The following is a 22,751-nucleotide window of genomic DNA, read 5'->3' as shown; positions in this document are numbered from 1 at the left end:
GACCATGTAAGCATTGAATTGATGCTTCAACCTTGCTATTGTTTGCACAAGAGCGACATCAGATCATTCCAGTGAAGCCAACACTTCCTGTCGGAGATCAGCGAAGATCCCTCACTCTCGAGTTCAAGGATATGTTATCAATGATATTTATATGAATTGGTTGGATTCGTAAACTAAAAAGAAACGACACAGGTAATTCCGCTATAGGCTGAGGTGAGAGCGTCGTTGTTTTAAAAAGGATTTATATGTGGTTCTAATTCTAGGGCACGGTATGAGAATTAAAAAGAAACGCTGAAAAGGATAATTGATTTTAAAAATTCCTGCGGAATGGCATCTTTCATCCAAGGACCAGCTGCCGCAACACACCTGGGCCAGTCTAATCCGCTGTAATCAAAAACATGGAAAACGCATTAACACTCGAGTCAGTGACTGCAAAGCAATTATCCGTTCTCTTTCGCTTGATAGATGTCATTTCAGTAGGTGCATTTCGATGCTCTGTTCATATCTTACCTAAAAAGGATACTGTTTGTTTGCTTGTTTGTTTGTTTGCTTGTTTGTTTGTTTGTTTGTTTGTTTGCTTGTTTGTTTGTTTGTTTGTTTGTTTGTTTGTTTCATATCTCTATGTCAATAAAAGATCGATGGTTACAATGAAAAATGCTGAATACGAATAATATCAGTCGCATGAATCAAGCAAACAGGATTTCTAAGTTAAAAAAAAAATTGCTTGGATTTGATAGTTGTCAAGATAAATTTCCCTTAGAATGAATTGATGAAATCAGTATTTCTCCAATCAGAATGAATCTCATACGTTAGGTGAGCATGAGGTAAATAACAAAAGTGTAGAAATTCTGAGGAAAGATAGGTTTTTTAATTATTTCAACAACAAAAAAAAAAATGTGTTCTCATGGCAACATTTATAAGAATAAGATTGCAACCACTATCTAGATGACATAATTTTAGACCTCATCATAGCCCTTCTTTTCTACAAACGTTTATCGAATTCTTTAGCCGATATATGGCTGAAAGTTGGAATATTCATACTCTTTTGTTTTGATGCTTATGGAATATGTTTCCGAAGATGAAATATCCCAATTCATTTTGCTTCTGAACTCTGCGTTTATAATTTCAAGCAATCCACGTTTTGGAAGACCTTGGGGATTCAAAAATTTTATTATAAATAATATGCCTGTTTTATTTTTTATATCATATGTGTGTGTAAATTTTCCCCTTTTCTGTAAGATGAAAGTGGTGGTAAAGGGCGGGGTTGGGGGATGCATTGCTTCTGAGAATAACTGCACTGGACTGACGTCGTTTTGACCATTCGTTCCCAGACCTTGCCATCGCCGCACCGTTCATTGACGCCGGGAGGTCGGGTAAGGTTTTCATCTACCACGGCATCGGCTACAACGTACGTCTCCCGCTTAGACCAGTCCAGGTACTGTCCAGTTTTTCGTCAATTTTCGTCACTTTTTTCGTCAGTTTTCCGTCACCTGGAATTTTCCATTAACAAGCGTAATTCTGATTGAACATCTAAAGACCAAATCAAGATTTCTTATGTCTACGTTGTGTTATGTAAAATTGAATTGAATTGAATTTAATTGAATTTAATTGAATTGGATTGAACTGAATTGAATAGAAAATTCAAAGATTGAATACAATAACATCAAAATGGAATGTGCGATTCTTCGAGTTTTCAAGTTCTATGTCGTCACAATGTTGATGATCCCACGAGTTCTGTTCCATGTCCATTACAGTGTGTCAAACAAATATTTTTTCCCCTTGTACACATTTATTTGAGTTTGTAACGATTTTTTACGTCATACCCATGTCAGCGCGTATCATTATATTTTCAGTACTGTAGCAAAAACAAGTGCTTACATCTACGAAATGTAGAGAGTCGATCATGTTTATCAGCAACACTCCGTAAAGACAAGACAATATTATCATCTTCTACGAAAGTACTCAAAACATGATAATGTGACTTACCATAACAGGCACAATATTGTGAGCTGTAATAGAGCAGTCTCGTGAGGTATGAAAGCAGCACTCATTTTACCTTTTGCCCCGCAGTGGAAGTCTAGTATGACGTGAATGTATGAAATCATGTTTGCCGTTAAAATTCAACAGTTCCACCTTCACTCAGTAGTCTCTACGATTGTCAATTTGAGTGACGGATTCCTTACACATGTAAATAATCTTACACCCCCCCCCCCTCCCAAAAAAAAAAATCTTTTCACTCCGATTTCTCATGTTTTATCCATGTATGACATTAATTGGTTTGACCAAAAAAAAAATAGTTTGATAATCAGGACCAGTGTTGTAGGAAATGATTGATGTCGGGGGTTTCAGTGATTGTCAAAATTGGAACATACTTTCTGTGATATAGAAGGTACTGAGAAACTAACTTGTCCCGTATCATTTTCTAGATTCTTGAATCTTCCCAGTTCGGACAGTCTTTGATTCCTTTCGGCTCAGCTCTGTCGTCTGGTGTTGACATCGATGGAAATTCATATCCAGGTAAGACATCATTAAACACTTTATATTGTATTATATAAATCATAAACATAATATGGCCACCAGATTATTTGCCCATACATTGCACCAATCAAAAAAATCATATTTCCAACGACACGAATAGATTGTTTCTTCAAACATTAATGACAACTGAGTTGTGTCGCGGGAGAATATGCTTTGATTTTCTTCTCAACAATGGGGGAAATGATTGAGGTAAAAATAAGCACGAGGTGACGTGATTGCTTGTATCTTCATATTGGTGAAATTATGGTGATAAATAACGATGGTAAGAGACAATAAATTAAATTTCACAACGAACACTATCGTGTTTTAAGAGAACACTTTTGAGAAGATGTAAACTATTGAGCGTCGCAATGGCGTAAAAAAAATCCTTGTACATTTGCTATTTTTTCTATGTTGCGCATTTGCATATTCACGCATTCACACATAAAAGAAAATAAATATTTTATTCACGCCATCTTTTCAGATCTTGCAGTTGGTGCCTACAAGTCTCAGGTTGCTGTTGTGTACAGGTATAGTTTCAGTTTCATTAATTTCAATGATGAACATAGCACTTTCAATGTGAATTATATTAAAAATCTTCATGAAATAATCAGTAAAATCAAGTTCGTTTGTCATCTTCTTTCAAACAGGATTGGCAATAATGGCACTTTAACTTCCTGTATACAAATACGTGTATTACCGAAAGAAGAAGTTGTGATAATAGTAGCTGTTGTAGTGAAAAATTGTAATAGTCTAGCGACAGAGAGATAATTCCGTAGCAGTAGTAGTAGTAGTAGTAGTGGTAGTAATAGTAGTAGTAGTAGTAGTAGTAGTAGTAGTAGTAGTAGTAGTGGTGGTAGTAGTAGTAGTAGTAGTAGTCGTAGTAGTAGTCGTAGTAGTGGTACTAGTACTAGTAGTAGTAGTAGTAGTAGTAGTAGTAGTAGTATATAGGCGAAGTTTAATGATGGGAGCATCTGGTAGCAAGAGTATAGAAGCAAAGAAGCGCTCAATCAGTCATTGGTGAAAATAGCAATAAACTAATGGTTAACACAGAAGTAGTAGTGATACTTTACTAGCACTAGCTGTGTCGTATTCCTGTAGTGTCATTGCCATGCTCGCTTTTGCTGTAGCATTCATTTAATGTTTCTTGCAGTTAGTGGTGTCTTCTATAAGCCATATATGGCATCATCTTCATAGTAACAAGTCAATAAGTTATATTGTTGGTAATTGGCTCTCTGTACCCGGAATAGTTGTTCTTGTTGTTGCTGTAATATGAATAAAATTATTACCACCTCCCTTACCAACGGTTACCAGAACCAAGTCGTTTCATATCAAATTTTCCTATGGTTCCATCACTTCAACCTGTAGCTATGGCAACACTGCCGATACCAATACATCGTATCGTCCTCCTTTTTGTCAGTCACCTCGTAATTGTCGTCTGTCGTCTGTATACAGATCACGGCCCTCATTCACCGCCTCCATTCAAGTCCTTCATCGATCACGGCTGATCGATCTCGACGTCCTGGATACTCGACTTCTAAACGGACAAAGGACCACGGGGTGAGCTGGCTGTCTTATCAGGCAACTTTCGGGAGTTTTGCAAGCTCATTTAAGCTATCATGGTAACATTCTGCATTATACCCTAAACAAATCCCCTACTGTCGTGTCGCTTACTTTCTTTCTGTTTTCATTCATTTTCATTCATTTATTTTTCTATCAACAACAGAAACATAATTATAAATATGAATTTTTGCAGAAAACCAGTGCATTACTATGACCATTTCAATGTGCAATTAACGAAATTTTATAAGTCAGCAATGAATAGGGAAGGTTGAAAAAATCAGATACAGTTACCATACACGTTATGAATTATTATGCATATGTTCTTATCAGTTCAGGAATTCTGTGACAAAATTCCCATATGTTTCTTTCTTCTTCTTTTTTCAGTAACAGGAAGAAGATTAAAATGGATATGCAAGGATAAGGAAAGATAATGAATTACAGATTCTGAAATTTTCACTACTGAGTCTGAGTGATCAGAAGGCTAAATCAGTGGTATTGTAACAAGGAGAAACGTAACAAAGAAGAAATATGGATCGCATCTGACTCTTGCACTGTGAGAATACAATGATATACAGCTGTTAAAGATAGACCCACCTGTGAACAGAAATGCGCTCCCAATATCATGTACATTTTAATCCTTTTTCATATACCATTTCCAATGACCTTCATTGATAGGTTACACCTTGATATCTGCATCACTTTCACTGGCTATGGACTTCCTGAGACGGTTTGTGAGTTCTCCTCTCATATCAGAATTTTTACTATGATGAAGATAAACTAATACAGTGCACTCTCGTTATAACAAACACGGTTATAACGAAATTCCGGTTACAACGAAGTAAAAATTGAGGCCGGCACATTATCCACTCTGTGTTTTTATTGTTTATTTGTTCGGTTATAACCAAATTTCGATATAACGATAGAATGCCGGTCCAGAGGACTTCGTTATAACGGGAGTCCACTGTAGCTTGCTGCCAGTCTCGTTTTTAAAGCCACATCGTTTTGATTTGAACAGATTTATTTCCTGATAATTATTCAGTTATCATAAGTGTTACGTTAATATTCAAGAATGTGATGGATTCGATCGGATAATTAACTTTATAAGTACAATTATTTATTGTTCGAGACTCCAAGTAGAATTCATAAAATTATCTTTCATTTATCCTTTAGAAAATTGCAGGCATCCTCCGATGTAGTGAGGAAAACGTGTTTTACGAAAGCAGATTGATGTCATATTGAATTGAATGCATTTATTAGAAATCTGTCCACATTTGCTGTCATTTCTGCTGAGATTTAGCATGATTATATTGAGACACAAAAGACGATGCCCTAGCCTGGCTTGGCAGCCTTACAAATCTAACTGCGCAAATGTCATACGATAAGAAGATTTCTACATAGATAATCTACTGCAAATATGGCTTTTTGAGTTCTGAGATGAACGAAATAAGCTCACTTTCGAGTGTTGTCTTTTGCCCCACAGCAATGGAATACTCGATCACTCTGGATGCTGGCCGATCACTCTCACCACGCGTGGTGTTCCTGGGATCAAACTCGCCGAGGCTACGCGCGGCCACACCTGTATCAACCAGACGCACCCACTGTTTTATCCACTCGGCCTACGTCAAAGTAAACATTAACAAATATTCACGCGCCTGTATCCCACTCTATTGTCTATGCTCTGACAAGATCTTGAAGAAGTTACGACATGACAACAGTTTTTTTTTTCTGTCCTTGTTAACAGTTGATGGACTGATTCAGAATTTGGCATCTTATACGTAATCTGGTTACATGTTCTAAATATTTGACAATTGACATTTAAACACGACAAACACGTAATAATCCCGACTATAGGAAAACACAAATGCTATATCCCATCAGTATTTTTTACTTAAATTGAAGTATTTAGATAAACAAAAATAAAATCTCCATTCATGATATTGTCGATGTGTGCAAATCCAGTAATCAATTAGTGATTTATCTTTCCCCTTATTTTTTTGTATTTTTACAGACATCTATCACTGACAAGCAGACACCCGTCGCAGTTCTTGCAAGCTACTGGTACTTGGAGAGAGAGCAAGCCGCCCGCACCCCTCCGGGTTTTCTCGTGCCCGTACTGAGTCGATGGGCTGTGAAGCGAACCACTTCATCAGTGAGTCGTACTCGCGTGGAGGCGCTAGGAATTAATCACTGCAACCTCTTGTCAATTGTGAATTTGCAATGCGCAGCAAATCGATGTTTAACAACACACAACTAAGGTGTTAGATTCCCGCGCATGACAGAAAAATGAATGAATAACTAACATTATCACCCCCCAAAAAAAAAAAAAATCATAGAAAAAAATATCTCTTAGATAATAATAATACATTTTTTGAACTGAGTGAATTGCGCAATTTATCGAAAGGCGAAGAAAATGGGCCCTAAGGACTGGTGTGGGAAGTGTGTCAGAAATACGTGGATATTATATTCATATAGCATTTCTTATTAGTCAGATTATGATATTGACAAATTACAACGTAGATATTTGTTGCAGCGGATAAACGAAAAGGATGAAATATCAATTACGCATACTTGTGGTGTACTACTACACGAAGTATTCAAATTGCAGATTTCGAAGTTTCCACTTTTTCATATTTTCGTTTACCTGGTCAAAAGGCCAGATCAATGAGACTAAAAAGAAAGAAACTTACAATTTCAAACATAACATCTCGCTCAGGTACTGTTGTAATTGTTAACTTCTTGCTTGTTTAAATTCTTATCAGGTAAAAGCAGCTATGGAAATTTATAGCAATGGAAATCAATTTACGTCTCTGTTAACTGTTCAATATGATCATTTTGTTTCCTCCCATTTAGTTCGCTTTCAAGAGGAATTGTGCGAATACCACGTGCGCACCAAACCTCATCGTGTCTGTAGAACCGTAAGCTACTTTGATAATGTTTACCATTTCATTCAAAGTCGCTGTAATTCCTGTATGCAAACAACATTTTTTTTTTTTTTTGCGAAGAGTGTTACATGCATTTAAAAGGCTAACTCCCCTGGAGTTGGTCTTTATATTTAAACATTATCTGACGATGAATCAATGAGAAACAAATCAAATAACAAAACAATTACATCCCTTTAGATCATAAAAAGACACTTCATGTGTATACCCATGCATTTATCAAATGAAAGCTTGTATGCCAGTTTCTGTTGTGTATTTTCATGTTGTTGCAAGGGCAAAATTAAGCAAAACCTGCTGCTATATTGATTTCATGCAAACGTTTTCAATTGACTTGTCTGATCGCTATAATGAAAAAAAAAATGTTCTTCAGTGAATTTAAAAAAAAAATCGATTCGAAACGTTTGTCTCTCAAACAAACTTTAAGTTATATGGTATTTCTTTTGTCACAAGCGCTTCTATATTAATGCGACATAAAGAAAACTCATGTGTCGTATATATTTAGTAGTCATTTGTTAAGTTCTTCTCCTGAAGCAACAATTTTACAGTGAAAAACTACTTCAAGTTGTGTTTGTTATGAAGAAATTCTAGCAAACTACATTTTTCAAGAGTAGTGGAGCACAATACAGGCCTTTGAATCATTGTCACTCTTTCCTGCATTATGACATGAAAACATAGAAACAGAATGAGAGATTGCGTCAAATTTCGTCACATTTTGCATCAGTTTTCAAGGATGGTAACAACTCAGAGGGTATTTATAGCATTATGAAAACATGGAAAATACCGATCTGACCTATTCATGAATGCCATATGAATAGGCTTTTATTCTCATACAAGTGTAAGTCTAGATGCTAGATAGGCCTCAATCACGTCATTTTGTAATTACAATCTTTTTGCAACATATCTTACAGGCATGGACGAGATCTATAAAGGAAATAGAAATGCCGTAAGAATCGTCCTCTATCCAAATGAATAGACGTGTGTTCATTCCACCATTAATTTTAGACGAACTTCGACGGTGACGTCTGGCGGCAGTGAAGATGTCTATCTCGTGGTCGACGTCGAAAACGACGGCGAAGATGCCTTTTATTCCATTCTGGAGGTCTTGGTTCCAGACGACATCTTCTTCTCTAGGCTAGACAAATCTGTGACGGTAAGATTAGTGGCAGTCAGAAGTAATAGTGCTAGTGACAGTAGAGGGGGCTTTTTGTAATATCAAACAGGATTATCATATAGAAGCAACTTGACGATGACGACGACGGTGATGATGATGATGATGATGATGATGATGATAATGATGATAATGATGATAATGATGATAATGATGATAATGATGATAATGATAATGATAATAAACATTTATATAGTGCCGTTTATCTGGACAGAACGTTAAAAGACGCTCGGCTCCCACAATATGTCACATATTTTTCACAAAGTCACTTGACTGAAAAAGAAGTCTTTTGTTCAGATTTTAAGTTATCAAAGTTGTCGAAGTTTTGACGGTTGATTGGTAGAGAATTCCATAGGCGTGGAGCAACCGAAGAGAAGGCTCTGTCCCCATATGTTTTTTTTTTTTTTTTTTTTTTTTTTTTTGGGGGGGGGGTTACGTTAATATTTAGTATCAGCATGAAAGAGATGAACAGTAGATGAAAGAAAGGTGTCATTGTGTTTGATGTTTGGATTGTTATCGTCATCATATCAAAATACTTCAACTCGTATTGATCTTATTTTATTCATCAGCTTTGTGTATAGTAACTACAGCTAGAATTTATACTGTCATTTGTTTTTCTTTTTGTCCATTGGCAGAAATCATTGCATCAAAAGCAAGGGCCTATTCGTCTCGCAGATCTTTGTAAAAACATATATTGGTTACTTATACTTGCACGGTGATCTACTTACCCCCTTTTATGCATCTATTTTTGTTGTAATATCTTTAAAAGATGAGTAACATAAGCGAATAGGTTGAATTTCATTGGAAATGAGAATAATCATCCGATTGTTGGTTTTGTCAGTTTGTGTGACAAAGTGACGATGGGTGACGATGGGTGACAATGATTACAATCAATTATGATTCTCTGAAATGGTCCTGGTCCATCTCTATTTCATACTTGACAAATCTATCCCCCCCTCTCTATCTATCTATCTATCTATCTATCTATCTATCTATCTATCTATCTATCTATGTGTATATCTCTCAATCAAATTTGATCTATGTGTTTACTAAAACATGCGCCAATCGATTTCATTTCACCACAATCACCCCGCCTCTCCCATACCACCAACAACACCACTACCTCCCCTTCTCCTCCTTCTTTTCCTCCTCCTCCTCCTTCCCTCCTCATCATCCTCCTCCTCCTCTACAGGATGCCTTCGTAACGTGTTCTGTCGGGACACAAAAAGTCGTGTGCAACATCGGAAACCCTGTCAGAGCAGGTGGAAAGGTAGGCGATGTGCAGCCTCCTAGAATTATGAGTGCTAGTTTTCAAGTGAAAAGCTACGGATCTTTGGATGTGCGACAAGCCCCCTCTCTTTGGGGAAAAAATGTCGCCTAGGCACCTTGCGAGTTACATCTTATTCTTTTAATGTCATATTTTTAAGTATCAAATTGTATGCCAAATTTTGAAACTGCTATCATTTTTCATTTATCATTTTTTTCAATAAATTCAGCTAAAACATGGAGTGGGTTTTCACTTTTCTGTGCATCTTCACACTAAACAGTAACAAAGTAACAGGCAAAAAAAAAAGAGGGAAAAAATGATTCAAACGAAATAAAACGTTGGGTCTCATACGATCAGATGACCTTTCCCACGCAAACCCAGAATCATTAGTGGAGCCGTAGTTATTCATTTAGTCCTAGACCTGAGAATCAAAACCCAAAAGTTGGTCTATTCACGGTCACAATAGGATGGCGATATGCCAGGTCGATACTGAAAACGTGGTTTGGGGTATAGTTCCTCAGTCATGGTTTGTCAGTATAGGTGTTACATTTGCAAACAATTTCCGGTTACACCGTTTCTAAAAATAGAAATGAGATATGCTCAATATATGCGTATGTGATCTTAAAAATATACAAAGGACTCAGTGGATGTCCTGTCGGCTATTCCACCAAACCAGATGTTTTCATTTCTGAAGTTATAAAAGGAGCTTCTCCTCTCCTTCTTTAGTGTACGTAAGCCGAAAAAAAAAATAATAATATTAAAACGATCAAACTTTGAAAGAAAGCGCGTCCAGCCACTAGATATTAGGAAGGATTTTGCGGAGCAGCTCACTTTTGAACCACAGTAGACTTGTACTTGTACAAACTGGCATTCTTTACCTCTGAAGATATTTTTACACGATATATTTTATCATATCTGCCACTGCTGTGTCATGTGGCTCGGAAAACATCACTTTGTTCAGTGGTGTGCGAACTGAAATTCACGTTTGAATCTCGTGATCACGTATCACGGACACCGAAACCATCACAGGTGCAATTTCAAAACATATTCAAGTAGACTTTGGTATATTGTCTAGAATAACATCTAACAACCTGACTGGTGGACACTTCATCAAATCAAAATTATGATAAAGAAAATCATCGAACTGAAATCACCAAATATGATATTGTGATTTCGGTCGTAACAAAAGGAGTATGAAACTGTGGTAATTATTAACGCCATCATTCTCTCATTGTTTCTCCCAAATGTAGTTTAAAAGAGCAACTTGGCGATGTGCCATTTATATAACAAACTTTGATAAGGTTGTATTTGGTTTCTTTGTAGGTATTACTGGGCATCGTCTTTCAGACGGAAAAGCTCTCCGTCACAGATTCACAAATCACTTTTTCTTTCACGGCTAAGAGGTGAGAATCATTTCCTTTTTTATCATTATTGCAGGTTAAAGACAAACGTTACATTCCAGGAGAGATATATTAATTGTGGTGTCATAAAATATATAATATATAATATATAATATATGATATGTAATATATAATATATGATATATAATACATATTATGTTATGTATATAATATATGAAATATATGTATGATATATAATATAAAAATATGATATATAATATATGATATATGGTGTCATTATGGTGTCACACCACGCTGATGATGAATCACTATGTATACAACAACAAAGAAAATAAACCCAACAACAAAATGAAAGCACGTCTTTATGTGACCACAAGATATTTTAGCATCATTATGTGAGGGTTAGGATTGCAAAGGCAGGTAAACGATGAGTGAAGATATTCAATATCAATCAACAATAGTAATGATGTTAAGCGATATGATATCAGTTGTTTACCTTGTTTCAGAACTTTGTTTCAGAATTTTAGTATCAGAATTTTGTTTCAGTATTTCGGTATCGTTGATATTAAATGCTGAGTGACATCGCCTGAAAGTTTTGTGAGAGCGAAAGTGTAGATTTCTATCTATAGCGGCCTAGAGAGTCTAGCAAGATTCATTAATAGTTTAGGAATACGAGAGAAAACCTGAACATTCCCACGACTTTTTGTCTCTGCATATTTCCGTTTTCCGCAGTGGCGATGACGAGCTCCCTCACTTGGCAGGCAACAATCACGTCAACGTGTCTCTGCAGGTCATTTCTCGCGCCAACATCACTCTCCAAGGGTATGTAGCCGGAACTCGTCATGAGTTCAAAGTTCACGAAGAATACTTCCTGACATTGCAGGTTGCAATACCACAGCAACAGTAAATGGAAATCTTGTGGAATTTTTTTTTTCTGCGTAGCCTTTTCGAAGTCACTCACGCTGTTGTTACAGTGCCGGCAACAAGCTTGTTCACAGTTAGCAATAGTCTGCAATGACAAATGACCACTGAGACTCTAGAAACATGGATGATTGCTTTACTTAGAAAACAGCCAATCAGAAAGAGGTAATTTACATGTTACTGCTGAGTGAATTAAATCAATTTGGTTGAAAAGAATACACATTCACCTGTACATCCCGACACCTAGTTCATACACGAATATCTAATACGTAGTTTTCCTTCGAAGACTTATCCAGGTTTTCAAATACATCGTGAATCTCAGTTGCAAGTCAGATTCAAGAGAAGGTCTGCAGTGCCCCTTGAATGCACAGGCTAAGATTGTAACCGTGAACTGGTTCTTTGCGAGAGAAGCGAGCCGAAAAGTCGAAGCCGAGCGTGTGGGCGAGGGCGAGGGCGAGGGCGAGTCCGAGCCGAGTTTGCTCCTCGGTAGTGGTTTGACTCTGCCTCACGTACCGCCCCTTTGCTCTCTTTCTTCGGCAATTACTACAGCGAAAGAGCCTCATGTCAAGGCGTGGCTACTGTCTCCGTTACTATCATTTAATAGCTCAAAACGGGTGCTGTTCGTTATTCCGAAGGTTCCAAGACACACAAATTCCCTATACCTAGAAGTTCGTTAATACGAAAATGACAAAGGGTTCGTTAATCCGAACATTTGTGGCGTTATTTTGAAGATTCGTTATTCCTAAGGTTCGTTAATCCGAAGATGAAATAGGGTTCGCTATTCCGAAGGCTCGTTTATCCGAAAATGAAATAGGGTTCGTTATTCCGAAGGTTCGTTAATGCGAAAATGAAATAAGGTTCGTTGTTACGAAGGCTCGTTGATCCGAAAATGAAATAGGGTCAGTAACAAACCTTTAGAATAACGATCTTTGTTTCATTTTCGAATTAAAAAACCTTCGGATTAATGAACCCTCGGAATAACAAACCTTATAACATTTTCGGATTAATGAACCTTCGGAATAACGAATCTTCGGAATAACGAATCTTCGGAATAACGAACCTTCGGAATAATGAACCTTCGGACTAAAGAACCTTCGGAATAACGAACTGTAACCGCTAAAAACATCGGTTACTTTGCAACATCATTACTATCATTAAGCATGGTAAAATACTTCCATAGCGAGTCTAGTTTGTGATGTGACTATCTATCATGCCTTTGACATGTACCACGATGTCTGGTTTAGACTTGAAGCGAGTCACAAATCGCATTTATGTTTGTGTGCTTATTATCTCTCCCAATAAAGTGTAAAATGAGTAATCCGTAATATAACTTGATGAGCGAGTCCCATTGAATCATTCCATGTATTATAGCGACGTCAATCCCGAACTGCTGATCTTCAAGGAATCTCACTACCCTGCCGGTCGCCTGTTGACGTCACTCGCAGATGTTGGACCCAGAGTTACACACACAATTTCAGTAAGATTTCATTTCATTTCCAATGCCAGAATGTTTTTTTCCTGTTATCTCTTTCTCGAAAACGGATGACAAAATACGCGTCGCAAATTTGTGTTTCATTTCAAGATCATTCTGCACTTAAAAATGTTAGCTATCTTGTCATGTTTGAGACAGATAACAAAATTATTGCTCGTCTTCAAGTCCTTGAAGTAGTACAACGTTAATTTTCTGACACTTTGTAATCTTCCCAGATGTTTAAGATCATCCGATTGTAGATTGCTTGCTGTTTCGAAATCGAAGAAATCATGGGGGATCAGTCATTTTCACATGTTGGACCTGAACTACGGAATCAGTTGCCTCAAGCTATCCGTTACATTTCAAATGTTGACTGCTCTCAAGTTGCCCGAAAGACTCACTTGTTTATATCTACTTTCCAGTAGAATTGTACATTATATAATTTCTTTTTTTCATCGCTATTGTTTCATTTTACTTCCATGTACATGTATGTGTAATGATCCTTGTATTTCGTAATGCATTTATCGTACTGCGCCTTGAACACATTAGTCATGTGGAATGGGCGCATTGTAAGTACCCTGTATTATAATTATTATTATCATTCTTACCCAAGTGCTTTGATTTGAACTCTTAGTTACGCAAGACATTTCTAACTGATAGTTGTCTGACTTTGTTTCATTTCAAAACATACTCATACAAACATTCAGTTTGTTTGTTTGTTTTCTCCTGTATTCTTCTTCTTACATACTCGCAGTTCTCCAACAGTGGTCCAAGCTTCCTTGGGCCAACAGAGCTGGTCATCTCCTGGCCAGCTTTTGCTGTCCAAGACGGTCAACTCTTCTATCCCGTCAAGGCGGAAATGGACAATGGTGGCGATTGTTACGTCATCGGCGGCCAGTGGAATCCGGACAATTTAACATCAGTAATGATGATTTTGAAATCATGTATTTTTAAGACTATTATAGGTTAGAATGTCTACATTAGCATTCGAGGTTTTTTCTCTACTCAGATGACAGCACGTATGCAAAGGAAGGTAGTGAGATAGATAGGTAGGTAGATAGATAGATAGATAGATAGATAGATAGATAGATAGATAGATAGTTTTTACTTATAGTTAGTTAGTAAGTCGACAGTTACTAAGTCAGTTATTATTCAAATCAAGAATCTCTTTAAAGACTTCCTTCTGTTGAACTCAAGGTTTGTTTTTTTTTGTGTGTGTTTTGTTTCGTTTTGTTTTTTTTGCAGCCGTCTCTCCCCCTTTTTTACTCTACACGTTTATATGCTTTTACTTAGGGTGACAACAGGCTAACAAAACATGTCATTGTAAATTTCTAAGTAGACATTGTCGGTGTGGCTTTGATAAGATGGAAACAATCATAATGTGTGATAATTTGTCTGAATGAATATGTTTGACATCTGTAGAAAAAAAAAAATAGCCAAATAATCAATTTGGTCTAATTTAACTGCCGTCAGTCAAGGTCATGTGCATTATGACGTCATACATGACGTTGTTGACCTAAAACAATGAGATTTTTGCTACATCATAATAATCTATCTTTCTCGAAGACGGATGAAGGCCATAGAAGGCGGGGCAGAGACCAACCCAGAGCAGCTTTCGACCGACGGAGGCCGCGGGACGCTGGCCCGTTTGAACAACTTGGTCTCCGCACGCTTTCTTGCACGTCGGACCTAGCGCTCTGCGACACGATCGTCTGCTACGTGGACTCGCTGGGCACAGGGGCGAATTCAGTGAGGGACGAGGTGGTCGTCACGGTTACTTCACGATTCCGGGCTGATGTTCTCATCAAGGTGTGTCAATGTGTGATGAGATGTGCTCCTCTATAGAGAGAGGGAAAAACATATTGGAGTGAAATATAAGATATACCCGGATCGTGATAGCAAAGATAGATTGTGTGTAATTTTCTTGTGCTTTGTTTTTAGTGTGGAATGCAGAGTTTTGTTAAAATGAAAGAATATTGCTTGGTGTTTCCGAACCTTAATGCGTTCTTTTAAAATGAAACGGAGGATAATTTAAACGTTATTTCCAATCCTGCTTGTTAACAAAAACGTATTTTGCCCATTATCATACTCTAAATCTAAAACCAATTAAAAAGCACAGCTCCGTTGAATTTTCAGAAATTTCAGAAAATAAGAAATTGCACAAAAATAGTTATTGACCCCTAAAACTGAACTCTATAGCTGTTATACACACATTTATTTGCTCTGTGCAATCATCCAGTGCGACGGGGTTGGGCAGGTGCTTAATATTTATGCGAACATAAAAGGTCGTATGTGTTATATCAACTTCTGGTTTTGAATCATGTGTGATAATTTTTCTTTCAAACTCTTTATAGTACGAAATCTATGGTGGTTGGTGGTATTAAATTCTATCATCTGTTCAGTAGACATCGCGTTGGTGGGGTGACAAAACCTCGTATCTCAATATTTGGTGAAAATGAGTTTTCTTCATTATATTGAAGCTAGGAATCATTACTATGTAATTCCCAATCCTTATATGCCCATCTGCAAAAATAAGGTCACAAATGATCAATAAAAGTTGGCTGTTTCCATTGACTTACATGTTATGGCAGCCATGTTTTTTAGCTCTCCTGAACATTTGACATTTTTGAGATACGAGGTTTTGTCACCCCACCAACGCATCGTCTCTTCATACTTTTAATGGGTATTTGTGGTCGATAGAACTCTATCATAGAACTGAAAAATATTAATCATAATACAGCTGTATTAACATTCGATTTTCACGGTTTTTTATCGTCGTTTTCTTAATCCTCAGTACAATGTCACCACATTAAAACTCATAGCCAGCGCGAAGGCATCGGTGATAAAAAGTTTGCATCCGAGAAATCCCTTCAGAGTGCTTCCTTCGAGTTCGATACCGGTGAGTTAACTTCGCTTGTTCAGCTAAGACAATGGTTATAAAGTGCACTCCCGTTATAACGAAGACGGTTATATCGAAATTCCGGTTACAAAGAAGTAAAAATTAAGGCCACAACATTTTCCGCTCCACGTTTTTTTTTATCGTTTATTTGTTCGGTTATAACGAAATTTTGATACAACGAAAGAAAACTGCCGGTCCCGTGGACTTCGTTATAACGGGGAGTCCACTGTAATTTCACACGATTGCCGACTCTTCAGAACTGTTTGCGATTCAAAGGTTTTTCGGGACGGTGTATACCCAAATATACCTTCTTCAATATTACTGTAATGTCTGATTGTATTCTAATATTCGTGGATTATTGATTTCTATGGAAATCAGAGCTAGCTTATAGTTAATTCTGACGATAATTTGATTTTGCAGTTATTCGAAAAAGCATTCCAATATCAATTCATTCAATTGTCATAAAACTAAGGATTAGGAGTTTAAATGCAATACAAAAGAAAAGAAATGATATAGTGGCATAAGAAAACGTATCAATAATGCCACTCTATGCTATGGGAAATGAAGTAGATTCAAAGAAAAGTCATGACTTGTATGATAATCTTCCAAAAATATTGTCTGATAGTTGCACAAACTTTATAATGGTATTGTATATACTTATGATAACAACGAAGAGGATGTGATCATTTTTATTATTCTATGATCAGTATTTATCCTCTTGTTTTCATCATCATCTTCATCATCATCATTATCATGACTATCAATATTTAGGATTTTGTCGTCTTAATTGCCATTATAATTATCAATGTCGTTGTCCTCGCAGATCAGCATGGTCGTTTTGACGGAGCTTCAACCGCCCCAGCAGGCGGTTCTCTACTGGGTGTACGGAGTGGCCGTAGCTGGCGGGCTTTTAATACAACTTGTACTCATCTTCATCTTAAAAAGGGTACGCAGGTTGCCTGCGATGGTCACAATTTACAAGATAAGAGATCGATATGCATTTTATACCTTACAGAATGCCATCCTTTGCGTTGTCGGAGGATATTACAGGTTTAACAAACCGGGGTAAGCCTACATGCGAAAACCACGAATAGTTATCACAGGCCAGCAATAATTGTGTGCTTCGAAGCGTGATGTGCTCATCCGTAATTATAGACTCCATTCCAGGTTCTTGGGCTGTGTGTGTTAGAGATCAGTGATAAATCTGTACATAATTAATTTGTTACGGGGATTCTTGAATATATCCGAAATGGGACAGACTTCCTATACTCCATGGTATTCCCCACAACAGAGTTTTTAAAGGGATGGTATAGTATTGGTGGAGACGAGAAGAGGGCTGTTAACTTTTTGTGAGATACCAAGAAACTTCTTATGAAATGTGAAATAGCATGTAAGTTCAAGAAGAATTCAATGTTTATTTGATGAAAATGGGTTTTGGAATGGCTGAGACTCCCCAAAGCAAAGTTAAACAAAGCGATCCTAATAAAAGCTGGGTCCCACCTTTTACTATAGGCCCTATTGCTCTGTTTTGGATATCTCAGTCATCTCAAAACCAGTTTTCATCAAAATAAATAAATGTTGAATTCTTCCGAAAATTACATGCTCTTTCACATTATAAGAGGTTTCTCATTATCTCACCAAAAAATGTTAGAAACCTCAAGTTAGGTGTCAACCAAAACTATACAATCCCTTTAAGTCGTCTTCCCATGACCACGTGCAGATCATACGGTGTCAAGAGCATTAAATCAAGAAAATAATTTGTTGAGACACGCCAATTATTGAAACACGAGACTGATGTTCCACATTGAGATTATGATATGTGTTCTCTACAATATCTCTGATGCATGTGCTCCACACTGACCCCTCCCTCTGAAGAAAAAAGAAGACAGATAACAAACAAAAAGAAGAAAAAGATAGAGAAAGCACAATATTGAACAAATTCTCTTTCATTTCCCTCCGGACATTTATAAGGGAAGATGTTCTCTGTCAACAGCCCAACGGAATTTAAATTCAATTCTGATTTGCTGGATTGCAAACTTGTCAATGACAGTAGTGTAGCGTTTACATTTTAATCAGAACTTAATTATCTGCTTGTTTTAGTGGTGCTAGCCTACCGAAATTTGATTGATGAAGCTGAAGCCCTTCTTAAAGTATCGCATATAATTCGTTTTAATAGCACTGTCGTGGAAACACGCTATTTGATCTACGAATAAGGAAACAAAGTGTCAACCTGATTCACTTCGTGTAGATAGTTTATTTCTTCTCCAAAATATTCGAAAGCAGGCGCCTGCTCCAAAAGTGATAACAAGCAGCGATGTAATTACGTGAGCGAACATTACAAGCTACAATGAATCACTCAATGCAGGCCTAAAATATTAATGGGGAAAAGCAGTGAACTGTGTCTATTTTGATTTGTTGTGTGGTCTTGTTGATATTACTAAGTCATTTTTCGGGGATCCATTACCCAGGGCATAGAACATACAATTCATAAAAGCTTTCAAAGGCAGCTATTCAATACAAAAACAAGAAACAAACAGACAAACAAGCACCCATTTCAAGGTCTGTAATGCCAAAAGTTTAATCTGGATTGCGTTGGGTATACGGTTTTACTGCTATTAACAAAGAATTATTACATCGCAACTTCTCACAGCATTAATCAATGAAGTATATTCCTTAGGACTATAAGAGTGACATGAAGGCGTTTGATGTGTGGTACCCATTTTGTGTCTTCTTTCTGTCTGTTCGACATTTCTAGGTTGGATTCTTCAAACGCAAGAAGATATCCCCAAAGCAGCGCAAGGTGTTTATAAGAGAGCCCAGCCAGAAAGGCAAAATGGAGCGGGAATCATCTTTGGAAAAACCGGCACCTGTCGTCACGGACCCGCTCAATTCGACAGAAAATTATGCATGATAAAATAATAACGATATCTTAGTTTTTGTGTGAATTTCGTCTGTTGAGAATGAGAAGGGCGCTAAGTGGTCATTAACTACACTATGGGTTTAGTGGCAACTTAACGCCCTTATCATTCTCAGCCGACGATTTGTAAAAAGTCGATTTTATATTCCGTGCCATTGCTCCTTACGCGTAGATAGCAAAGCTGTGTAAATATTTCGTAGTCTTGGGATTTTTAAGTTTGTTTATTTGTGTACAGTTACTATGAATGGATTATGTCAATGATAATGTGCAATGTTTGAAAATAGAAAATTAAGGTTTCCATCCAGTCATTATAGCTAATCACATGGTTACCGTACCCTTCATTTTTAACTCTTGACAAAGATAACTTCATAATGCTATTCAGCTCTGTTTTCCGGTTATGTTTTAAAAGTTTAGATAACGATGGGTCATGTTGGTACTATCAAATCTATCGTATTTTATTCGATTCATAATTACGTGTTATTTTGTTTAGTTTTATTATTTGTTGTAGTCAATCTGAATCGTAAAGACGAAAACTTATTTTTGCATAATAGGAGCTCAAGTTGTATACTAGGTGAAATCTGATGGTGTGACATCATATCAATGTGTACTTTGTGTACACAAAATAAGGTGAATTGAATGGAAATACAAATGTATTTCAAAATTACACACGTTGAATTTTTACATCATACTTTACGACACCCAAGGCCTAAATGCAACATCTTGTTGCAGCTTAGATAGACTCATAGATACCATTGTTATCAGTATTTCATTACCATTTTGACGATAACGATGATAAATTTCATCTGTATCACCATCATCATCACCATGTCATCATCATCATCGTCATCGTCATCATCATCGTCGTCATCATCATCATCATGATCATCGTCACCGTCATCAGCAATCCTTATATTACTATTTATTTACTGCTTCATTTGTAAGAAATTTAATTTTGAAGTCACATTATATCAATACAAACAGTGGTTGCATGCATCCTACCCTCAGAAGGTAAAACAAATGTTATGAAGTCCTGCAAACGCTTTTAAATTTATTAAATGTTCCGTATTAGACCAGACGGTATCTTAGTTTAAATCTCACCCCTTGGTTATGTGAATTGCAGGCTTCATGTGGCTCATTGTAACTATGTTTGTTGTATTTTGGCTTTAATGAAGTTTCTGTTTTTTTTGTGTGTGTGTTTTTTCTTGCTTGCTGGGTTTGTTTATTTTTTGTTTTGTTTTGTTTGTTTTGTTTTGTATTGTTCTGTTTTGTTAGTTGGCTCTCTGTCCATGAACTGCATGGTTATATTGTGACATTATTGCATTGCGACAGAGGATGAAGTAATGATATTCATTTTTTGGTGTCAGTTTTTAATCCGAATGTGCCTGGATTTTTGTTGTATAGATAGTGATGGAGGCACGTCTACTTGTAGCAGAATCGAATTAAAAAAAAAAAGTGTGTTGCTTCCTGTAGATACTCCATCATTCCATTGCCATCCATTTCAAATGGACCTAACGGAGTGTGAAATAAACTGACATTAGTGTGTGAGTCAGTCTCATATTCACGTCAGAAGGACTAATAAACATATTTGAAAATAATATTATGTATATATAAGCTGTGGATTTGCTGATTGGTATCAAATTGATAAGCCGCTGATGAATTGCCATAAAAGGATGATATCAAACGAAATTCAAATTGAACGAGGCAATTTTCGACAATAAGTTTACTGCACTGCACCGTTGGGGGCGCTCTACATCTTTACATCTCAGGGCTCTGTTACATCTCCACATAATATGATCTCTACGGCACTGATACTGCAAGGTCGGCTCTTGCTTGGTGATGCCTCCCTTTTACGTGTGAATCGTCTGCTGCCTGTGATGTGCCAGCTCCAACTCTAATAGCATGTATACCGTTGAAACGGGCCGGGGAACTCTACATCAAAAAAAGCAGGATGAAGGGGAGAGAGAAGAAAATGTAAGAAAGATGGGGAGTGAGAGAAAGATGGAAAGAAAGATAGACAGAGAGAGAAAAAAAAACAGATACACACACAGACAGACAGACAGAGAGGCAAAGACTAGAGCTAGAGAAGAAGAAAAGAAAATCTATCAACAAGAAAACGAAATTGTCAATGTTTAGGATATCAAAATGAAGCAGAAGTGTTAGAAGATTGTTAGTTGCATCGCGGACACTTCAAGAAGGCCTAAGAAAGCAACGAACTACAAACTCGTATAAGGCAAAATCAGTACAAGACGATAGAGAGAATGGGGGAGAATTAAATTAAAATGATATGGATATGTTTTATGTGTGTATGATGTATATATATATATATATATATATATATATATATATATATATATATATACACCAGTATATAGGACCTATATATATATATATATATATATATATATATATATATATATATATAGTGCGAGAAGAAGAGCATTCGTGGACGTAGCTCGTGATCAACGTATGTGGTTTATTGCCGAGCTTTTTTTTTCTTTTTTTTACCGAGCTCGTTAGGACCTTCATCAGGGTTGTAATGATACAAAAATGACTCACTCGTATGGCTACACTCGTAACAATAAAAATCTAACTAGCGTGAGTCTATAATGACTATGTCATCAATGAATCCGTATATAACAGAATACAATAATAATATACATAATTAATTTCAAAGAGATGCTTGGTGGTACAAAACTTCAAAATTGCGTTAAACAAATACATACTACTGAACGTTTTCGACGTGCACTCTTCGGAGTAGAACCGCACGTATGAAACAGGAAGCGCGAACATAACAGTATATATATACAGTTTGCTCGTTTTGTATACTCAGTATACTGTTATGTTCGCGCTTCCTGTTTCATACGTGCGGTTCTACTCCGAAGAGTGCACGTCGAAAACGTTCAGTAGTATGCATTTGCTTAACATAATTAATTTCATATTATTGAATACATTATTCAATATATGAATGTATATATATATATATATATATATATATATATATATGTATATATATTTGTGAGTGTGCGTGTGTGTGTGTGTGTGTGTGTGTGTGTGTGTGCGTGAGCAATGTGGCATGAGTTAACACGATTAGTTGACAAAACATTATTTTTTTATGCATACTGTATATAAACATGAATATTCATATGACAAGAATCTTTCATGCCATTATAGAGGTTGACATAATAATGTGACGTTCACAAAGGCAAGGGGGTGATGTTTACTAAACGGGGACAAACTGACTAGCATAAATCCTTTCTTATTTGATTTACTGCTACACGTAGGCCTATCAATACTACGAAAATGTACTTAGACGACGAATTAATATACATGTGTATTACATGATCACGTACTTATAGCAAGTCAAATATACACTACTAGTATATATATCTCATCCGTTAACATTGTCCCCTATGAATGCTAAGACACGGAGAAAAATCAGTAAAACACGTTTTCTGAGGGATTCTCATAATATCTCCATATTCAGGTTCCCATTTGGGTTGATTCCCTCAAACCGACGATAACGATATTAATGAAATTTAATACCTAAGGAGAATTTCAGCTGGTCTGAATTCAATATCTGTACGAATGAGACAAACAAAACACAAAAGAAACGTCAAAAGATGAACTTTAAATTCCTAATTCGATTTGTTCAACATAATATTGTTTTAACAGTCAGCAAGTATGTCTATGTCGGTTAACCAACTAATATCAGATTCTGTATTTTTTAG

General features: G+C 36.6%; 1 protein-coding gene across 1 annotated transcript in view; it reads left to right on the top strand.

Annotated features, from left to right (window-relative positions):
• Positions 1 to 19,017, top strand: part of LOC139733909 (integrin alpha-PS2-like) — a 48,458-nt gene extending 29,441 nt beyond the window's left edge. The window contains exons 12-28 of the mRNA XM_071644718.1: positions 1,332 to 1,435; positions 2,427 to 2,517; positions 3,002 to 3,047; positions 3,973 to 4,077; positions 4,756 to 4,811; positions 5,561 to 5,706; positions 6,089 to 6,229; positions 6,931 to 6,995; positions 8,022 to 8,169; positions 9,380 to 9,457; positions 10,778 to 10,857; positions 11,548 to 11,637; positions 13,108 to 13,213; positions 13,962 to 14,129; positions 14,774 to 15,016; positions 16,930 to 17,052; positions 18,862 to 19,017. Coding sequence (XP_071500819.1) covers positions 1,332 to 1,435; positions 2,427 to 2,517; positions 3,002 to 3,047; positions 3,973 to 4,077; positions 4,756 to 4,811; positions 5,561 to 5,706; positions 6,089 to 6,229; positions 6,931 to 6,995; positions 8,022 to 8,169; positions 9,380 to 9,457; positions 10,778 to 10,857; positions 11,548 to 11,637; positions 13,108 to 13,213; positions 13,962 to 14,129; positions 14,774 to 15,016; positions 16,930 to 17,052; positions 18,862 to 19,017 — 1,946 coding nt within the window. The remainder of the gene's footprint in view (positions 1 to 1,331; positions 1,436 to 2,426; positions 2,518 to 3,001; positions 3,048 to 3,972; positions 4,078 to 4,755; positions 4,812 to 5,560; positions 5,707 to 6,088; positions 6,230 to 6,930; positions 6,996 to 8,021; positions 8,170 to 9,379; positions 9,458 to 10,777; positions 10,858 to 11,547; positions 11,638 to 13,107; positions 13,214 to 13,961; positions 14,130 to 14,773; positions 15,017 to 16,929; positions 17,053 to 18,861) is intronic.
• The last annotated feature ends 3,734 nt before the right edge of the window (positions 19,018 to 22,751 follow it).

The sequence above is a fragment of the Diadema antillarum genome, unplaced genomic scaffold (genome assembly GCF_040938485.1).
Source record: "Diadema antillarum isolate AM-2024a unplaced genomic scaffold, OU_Dant_1.0 seq00000503_RagTag, whole genome shotgun sequence".
Classification (NCBI taxonomy): domain Eukaryota; kingdom Metazoa; phylum Echinodermata; class Echinoidea; order Diadematoida; family Diadematidae; genus Diadema; species Diadema antillarum.
This window is presented reverse-complemented; position numbering and strand designations above follow the sequence as displayed.